General features: G+C 47.3%; 1 protein-coding gene across 1 annotated transcript in view; it reads left to right on the top strand.

Moving 5' to 3' along the window:
• Positions 1-8,595, top strand: part of igdcc4 (immunoglobulin superfamily, DCC subclass, member 4) — a gene marked incomplete at its 3' end in the record, with an annotated part of 121,877 nt that overhangs the window by 71,732 nt on the left and 41,550 nt on the right. The window contains exon 4 of the mRNA XM_083652759.1: positions 4,652-4,785. Within this exon, the coding sequence (XP_083508885.1) occupies positions 4,652-4,785 (134 nt within the window). The remainder of the gene's footprint in view (positions 1-4,651; positions 4,786-8,595) is intronic.

Here is an 8,595-nt window from a genome sequence, read left to right as displayed (position 1 = left end):
GCAGCAACACAGTGGCTTTGATCTGTATCTATTGTAAGTGGAGTGCAGCAACACAGTGGCTTTGATGTGTATATATTGTAAGTGGAGTGCAGCAACACAGTGGCTTTGATCTGTATCTATTGTAAGTGGAGTGAAGCAACACAGTATCTATTGTAAGTGGAGTGCAGCAACACAGTATCTATTGTAAGTGGAGTGCAGCAACACAGTGGCTTTGATCTGTATCTATTGTAAGTGGAGTGCAGCAACACAGTGGCTTTGATCTGTATCTATTGTAAGTGGAGTGCAGCAACACTGTATCTATTGTAAGTGGAGTGCAGCAACACAGTGGCTATTACCCGCTCTTCTCAATTCTGTGGTTGAATTATGATCCAACACCCCCCACTCTCTCTCTGCAAGGTTTAGTCATTTCAATCACTTGTATTTAGCACAAACAGACGAGCTCATTAGTCTAGATATTCTACAGTAGAAATAAATACCAAGAGGCCATCATTTAGCACTTAACTCATTGAGTGCCAGCCACTTTTGGAAAACGGATGCTCCCAGTGCCAGCCCTTTCAGAGCGTTTTCAGTGATAACTCAAGACCCACAGAATATTGTGTGATATTACTATGTAAACACCGAACACGCCCAAAGAACGATGAGACTCTCTTGTATCATCAGCAAAAAAAAGTTTATTGATATCATTTTCCGTTCTTTAGTTATCAGCCGGAGAAGATAGGTTGATTTCACCAAAAACAGACGTTTCAAACTAGAAGCTGAGATAATGAGCCTTTTGTGAAATGAAGCATTTCAAGCACATCACTGACTCTGAAGCTAATATTTTCTGATGTAGTGACGTGGTGTAGTTGTGTGGTGCCCTGCGTGCCCCACCCCCCTCAACTGCAAACTCCTCCTCCGTGGGAGTGTCTCTGGTGGCTCTGCTCGAATCTCTGCTACCTGCTTCAGGCGACAAATCTCTTCCTGCTGGAGCTGGGATAAACTCATCCCCACACTAACACACAGCTTGCATGCTGGAGCTGGGAGAAACTCACCCCCACACTAACACACAGCCTGCATGCCGGAGCTGGGAGAAACTCATCCCCACACTAACACACAGCCTAACACGCACCCAGCGTCTATTTTCGGAGCGCTCCGCCGTTTTTGTGCGCCGGCTCCCAGCGCGACACCGAAAAGCCAAACCGGACTGCTGAGAATGGTTTGGCTTTTATCGGTGTCGGGTGTCTCCTTTTCTGGCGGCTAATCGTGTGGAGAAACTATGCAGCAGAGACAGAGGGGCTCAGTTGTGGGAGCGGATTGGCTGCTGTTCGCTAACGTTGGCTCCAGCCAGAGCAATCTGTGCCGCTCTGGCTCCAGCATGCATTGGTTTCTCTTTCATCATGGCTTCTTTGCTGTTTTTCCTTGCCTTTCTCTGGTCTGGAGAGCGCTGTCGCCACCTAATGGGTCCGTAAAATACTTTATACACCTTCAACATGCCCCATATTTTTACAGGAGATGCATCAGTCAAAAAACGCAATTGACGACTTTAGTCGTCATTGGCACTCTACGTTACTATTTGAATTGACGACTATAGTCGTCATTGGCACTCAATCAGTTAAAATGTGAACCTGTATATTGCCAGTCAATTCTTTGGAAACACAATACTTTTCTTTATTTTTTTACTATTTTCCACATTTTATAATAACTAGAAATTCAACCGGAGTTTCTCTGGCTCCAGAGTGCCACTGGACATTAGCTGTGGTCCATCTTGTTGTTGCAGATTCAGGCTTGATTGGCTGGGCTGGGAATCGTCCAATTTATAACCTGTCTGAGGCTATATAAGGGATCGGAGTATAAGTAGGTAGAATCAGGGAGCAACCAGACAAGAGACGATGGCTTCCGCCCCTGGGCGCTTGAGCGCTCGAGGAGAGAAAACTATCTGAAGCTTTCTTTGTTGGAGTCCAGGTATGTTTTACAAGAAAGTGCTCGTCATTGTCGACGATAACATTATCTGACCTGGCTAACAGGTCACCCCCTGCACTGTCCGCTCCAAAAACAACTCTCTTATTTTGCGCCGTGACCGGCGGAAGTGTTAACAGGACCCGGAAGAATTTGGCCCACTGTAAGGTCTGAACATAAGGTGAGGCTGCGACGCGCAGTGGTCATCAGTGATGTCATAAGAGCAGGTGAGCGGTCGAGCTGCAGGGCGGGCGAGGGCGGGCGAGGCCGTGCGGCGGCCGAGCTGCGGGTGAGCCTAGGAATCAAGCGAGCGAAATGCCTAGTTATTCTACATTCTCTGATTGTGTTAACTTCTTGTTAATGGAACAATGCTGACGTTTAACAAACATCAATTTGCTAGAGATGCCCTGATGGTCCCTGTGACTAGCCCTGTGACTGTACTAGCCCTGTGACTAGCCCTGTGACTGTACTAGCCCTGTGACTAGCCCTGTGACTGTACTAGCCCTGTGACTAGCCCTGTGACTGTACTAGCCCTGTGACTGTACTAGCCCTGTTACTAGCCATGTGACTGTACTAGCCCTGTGACTAGCCCTGTGACTGTACTAGCCCTGTGACTAGCCCTGTGACTGTACTAGCCCTGTGACTAGCCCTGTGACTGTACTAGCCCTGTGACTAGCCCTGTGACTCTGCTAGCCCTGTGACTGTGCTAGTCCTGTGACTGTAATAGCCCTGTGACTGTACTAGCCCTGTGACTGTACTAGCCCTGTGACTGTACTAGCCCTGTGACTGTACTAGCCCTGTGACTGTACTAGCCCTGTGACTGTGCTAGCCCTGTGACTGTACTAGCCCTGTGACTGTGCTAGCCCTGTGACTAGCCCTGTGACTGTGCTAGCCCTGTGACTAGCCCTGTGACTGTACTAGCCCTGTGACTAGCCCTGTGACTGTACTAGCCCTGTGACTGTACTAGCCCTGTGACTGTACTAGCCATGTGACTGTACTAGCCCTGTGACTAGCCCTGTGACTGTACTAGCCCTGTGATAGCCCTGTGACTGTACTAGCCCTGTGTCTGTACTAGCCCTGTGACTAGCCCTGTGACTGTACTAGCCCTGTGACTAGCCCTGTGACTGTACTAGCCCTGTGACTGTACTAGCCCTGTGACTGTACTAGCCCTGTGACTAGCCCTGTGACTGTACTAGCCCTGTGCTAGCCCTGTGACTGTACTAGCCCTGTGACTAGCCTGTGACTGTACTAACCCTGTGACTAGCCCTGTGACTGTACTAGCCCTGTGACTAGCCCTGCACTAGCCCTGTGACTAGCCTGTGACTGTACTAGCCCTGTGACTGTGCTAGCCCAGTGACTGTACTAGCCCTGTGACTGTACTAGCCCTGTGACTGTGCTAGCCCTGTGACTAGCCCTGTGACTAGCCCTGTGACTGTGCTAGCCCTGTGACTGTACTAGCCCTGTGACTGTGCTAGCCCTGTGACTAGCCCTGTGACTAGCCCTGTCACTGTGCTAGGCCTGTGACTGTACTAGCCCTGTGACTGTACTAGCCCTGTGACTAGCCCTGTGACTAGCCCTGTGACTGTACTAGCCCTGTGACTAGCCCTGGGCCCTTGGAATATGTCTGCAGCCTTATTGCACAGCCCTGTATGACCCTCAAACAGCTGTGTGTGTGTGTGTGTGTGTGTGTGTGTGTGTGTGTGTGTGTGTGTGTGTGTGTGTGTGTGTGTGTGTGTGTGTGTGTGTTCACTGCTCAGAAGGTCTTATTGGTGGGATGCAGCTCTCTTAATGGCCTCTCACAGAGATGAGCAAAAGGATGGGCGCTACATCACCGGCTCTCTCTCTTCTCTCTTCCCCTTTACTCCCTCTCTCTCTCTCTCTCTCTCTCTCTCTTTCTCTCTCTCTCTCTCCCTCTCTCTGTCTCTCTCTCTCTCTCTCTCTCTCTGTGTGTCTCTCTCTCTCTCTCTGTGTGTCTCTCTCTCTCTTCTCTCTGTGTGTCTCTCTCACTGTCTCTCTCTGCCTCTCTCTCTCTTCTCTCTCTGTCTCCTCCATTGCCCTCTCTCTCCCCCTCCCTCCCTCTGGGCTAGCAGCACTGATCATATTTTGGTGGGATTAATAGGCTATGATGGAGGCAGTAAGAGGTTGTGGGATGGCAGTTGAATGCCAGGCCCATGGGGGGAGAAGCCTCCAGACTGTGAGTGATGGAGCGTCCGGAACATGACCTCCAGAGGAGAGGGAAGACGTGGAGGGATGTGGGCGAAAGGCTGACATAGAAAATGATCAACAATACAAGTAGAAGTTGCACCCATGAGATCAAATGCATACTGTTTTTCTTGAAATATATTTTTAGGGGGATTCTGTGATACACAACTCATCTCTCTCTCTCTCTCTCTCTCTCTCTCTCTCTCTCTCTCTCTCTCTCTCTCTCTCTCTCTCTCTCTTTGTGACCCATTTTTGTCCAGTAAACAACCTCCGCCTTTCTTTTCCTGCCCTTTCATTCTCAGTCTATTTTCTGAGTTGAAATTGGTTGGACTGGATTGTCTCTGAGGACACGGCGCGTCTCACACAGAGCAGATCAGCGAGATATTTGATGCCTCACAGCACTAAGTCCTTTATCCATATTATTTTCATGTCTCATTCTCCTCCTTTCCTTGTCTTCTCCTTGCGTCACCCCTCCTCTGCCCCCCCCCCCCCCCCCCCCCCCTGTGTGCGACAGGTTCATATCCCTCCCTAACGGGGTGCTCCAGATTCTGGGAGTTACCACGGAGGATGAGGGCGCCTACCGCTGCGTCGCGTCCAACCCCGCCAGGCAGCACTTCAGTCGTGAAGCCAGCCTCGCCATCACAACAGGTGCTACAGTGTTTACAGTGTTTGGATACAGGTGGGGTCTGCTACAGTGTTTACAATGTCTGGATACAGGTGGGGTCTGCTACAGTGTTTACAATGTCTGGATACAGGTGGGGTCTGCTACAGTGTTTACAGTGTCTGGATACAGGTGGGGTCTGCTACAGTGTTTACAATGTCTGGATACAGGTGGGGTCTGCTACAGTGTTTACAATGTCTGGATACAGGTGGGGTCTGCTTCAGTGTTTACAATGTCTGGATACAGGTGGGGTCTGCTACAGTGTTTACAGTGTCTGGATACAGGTGGGGTCTGCTACAGTGTTTACAATGTCTGGATACAGGTGGGGTCTGCTACAGTGTTTACAGTGTCTGGATACAGGTGGGGTCTGCTACAGTGTCTGGATACAGGTGGGGTCTGCTACAGTGTTTACAATGTCTGGATACAGGTGGGGTCTGCTACAGTGTTTACAATGTCTGGATACAGGTGGGGTCTGCTACAGTGTTTACAATGTCTGGATACAGGTGGGGTCTGCTACAGTGTTTACAGTGTCTGGATACAGGTGGGGTCTGCTACAGTGTTTACAGTGTTTGGATAGGCAGACAAAGTCTACTCTACAATGTTTACAGTGTTTGGATAGGCAAAGTCTTGCTGGTACCGGTTGGGATGTGTGTGTTGTGCTGCGAGTAGAAATATTGCAAGAGCAACAAAGAATGAGAGTGTGTGGAGTCAAGGTGGAGACGTGCAGTGACACAGTGTGTGGAGTCAAGGTGGAGACGTGCAGTGACACAGTGTGTGGAGTCAAGGTGGAGACATGCAGTGACACAGTGTGTGGAGTCAAGGTGGAGACGTGCAGTGACACAGTGTGTGGAGTCAAGGTGGAGACGTGCAGTGACACAGTGTGTGGAGTCAAGGTGGAGACGTGCAGTGACACAGTGTGTGGAGTCAAGGTGGAGACGTGGAGTGACACAGTGTGTGGAGTCAAGGTGGAGACGTGCAGTGACACAGTGTGTGGAGTCAAGGTGGAGACGTGGAGTGACAGTGTGTGGAGTCAAGGTGGAGACATGGAGTGACACAGTGTGTGGAGTCAAGGTGGAGACGTGCAGTGACAGTGTGTGGAGTCAAGGTGGAGACATGGAGTGACACAGTGTGTGGAGTCAAGGTGGAGACGTGCAGTGACACAGTGTGTGGAGTCAAGGTGGAGACGTGGAGTGACAGTGTGTGGAGTCAAGGTGGAGACATGCAGTGACACAGTGTGTCGAGTCAAGGTGGAGACGTGCAGTGACACAGTGTGTGGAGTCAAGGTGGAGACGTGCAGTGACACAGTGTGTGGAGTCAAGGTGGAGACGTGCAGTGACACAGTGTGTGGAGTCAAGGTGGAGACGTGGAGTGACACAGTGTGTGGAGTCAAGGTGGAGACGTGGAGTGACACAGTGTGTGGAGTCAAGGTGGAGACGTGCAGTGACACAGTGTGTGGAGTCAAGGTGGAGACGTGCAGTGACACAGTGTGTGGAGTCAAGGTGGAGACGTGCAGTGACACAGTGTGTGGAGTCAAGGTGGAGACGTGCAGTGACACAGTGTGTGGAGTCAAGGTGGAGACGTGCAGTGACACAGTGTGTGGAGTCAAGGTGGAGACGTGCAGTGACACATTCACTTCATTTGACTGATGGAAAAACGGATGTTTTGTGATGCATCCAATGGGCAGGTTCAGGTTGGCACTCTAAATATTTCACAATCGAAATTTGAACCTTGAAATTTGTCGTGACAGCCTTTGCACTGACCTTCTTAATGCTTTCTGGGTGGAAATCCACTGGTGAATATGAACACTCAGGCTCAGGAGTTTGCAGGAGACGGGGCCACATCAATCACTTGAGCCCCACAGTCATTCGTCTCACTGTGTATTCTTTATAATGTGGTTTATAGGAATCCCACCTGGTCTGCTGAGAGTCATTCTCTGAGTCCTGCTCCCTTTTCACACTAGAGGCAATCGTGTTCTTCCATATATATATACTGTATATATATATTATATATATATATATATATATATATATATATATAATTATTATTCTTTTTTTTAACTAGAGTGATTACAGCATATCTTTTAAACTATATATATATATATATATATATATATATATATATATATATATATATTTTTTTTTTTTTTTTTACTAGAGTGATTACAGCATATCTTTTAGAATTCTGCTTGAAGAAATCGAAAATTAAATGCAGGTGAAAATAGAGGACAACATAATTTAGTTCTGTTCGAAAGAGATTAGCGCCAGCAGAGATAGTATTCGAATTGTATACAATTTAATTTGTTATGCTCGGATTTAGTGTAATTTGTTAAGACACAAATTTCAAATTTAATGCAATGGCTTGAAATTGAATATGATTTGAATTAAACTTTTAGGTATAAGTTCAAATTAGTTTTTTTTTTGTTTCAATTGACATTCCGTTTTCCATATCTCCAATTACCTATACTTCTAATTATTTTTAATACCGAGTGTTGACAGGAAGGCTGTCACTCCTCCAAGCCTGCCAACATACAGTGAGCCAACAGTCTGCACTTAACCAACCACAAGCACCATGTGCCTTGTTCATCTCCTCAGTGAATGATAAGGTCTTATTCTTCCCACTTGGTGAAGAGTGTTCAGCGAATCAATTCAGTGGTTCAATATGGGCTTGATCATTTAAAATGTATGTAAATACAATCAAATACTTTATCAAGCACTGTGTGTGTCAAGCACTTCAGTGCCGCATCAGTCACTATGTTTACATGCACACAATATTCCACTATTATTCGGAAAATGACAATATTCTGAATTTGATAAGGGTCATGTAAACAGCATATTCCAGTTGCATTTTCTGAATTTGGCTTTTTTCCGAATTTAGCATTTTCCGATTAAGACATCTGGGTTATTCCAGTATTATTCGTGTTTTCGGAGGATTCTTATATCATGTATACAGCGCATTCGGAATATGCATCTCAATCAGGGTTTTTACCGCAGTTTGCAATGCATGTTGCCTGTTTGTGGTCAACTGATGTGTGCTAGAAAGCATTAGAAGAGGCGATATAATCATATAACCATCATCTCTCGCATGCAAAAAGGAAAGCCCACATTTCTGATTGGGAGGAGATGAGAAACATCGATTGGTGCCCACGGAAGTCCAAAGTGCTTGCGAGCCTGCGAGGTAATAACGTAGGCTACTACTAGCCTACTTTTTATGAAAGACTTTGATGTGCAAAAAATCACAACGCCAAACTTTCCAGCAGCAAGCTCCTTAAATGGACCAAGTGATCCTCAAGTTTATTCTCAACAGAAAAACTCCACCTACCTGCATCTCTCTCTACCCCCCCCCCCTCCCTCACGTGTCGGGGAGGGCGAGCTACGGCTGCATGTAAACAGGAGTATTAGTGGATTATTCATTTAGTTGGAATATTGTCATTTTCCGAATATGGGCGAAAACCGGAATATTGTGTGCATGTAAACGTAGTCAGTGTCGTCCCACTAACCACAGTAAAACACACCCTCTCATGTAATATTGCTTAATTTGAGGTTTCATTAAGGAGCCCACATTAAAGCCATGTTACATGATCAAGCTCTGTCACCAGCTCCTGGAGAGATCAGTCCATTTTCATTGATACCTGATGCAGCATTTGTGTGTGTATCCCTTTAAGACCGCGTCACGCGGTTCGCGGTCTTAACCCTAGAACACTAACGTCGGGTGATTTTCACCCGGACAATTGAATTCACGTGATTTTCATTGTCTTGCTGCTGTCTGAGGTGGGCGGGTCCTTAGGTACCTTCAGGATG

The sequence above is a fragment of the Poromitra crassiceps genome (genome assembly GCF_964638095.1).
Source record: "Poromitra crassiceps genome assembly, chromosome: 16".
In the NCBI taxonomy this organism is placed as follows: domain Eukaryota; kingdom Metazoa; phylum Chordata; class Actinopteri; order Beryciformes; family Melamphaidae; genus Poromitra; species Poromitra crassiceps.
This window is presented reverse-complemented; position numbering and strand designations above follow the sequence as displayed.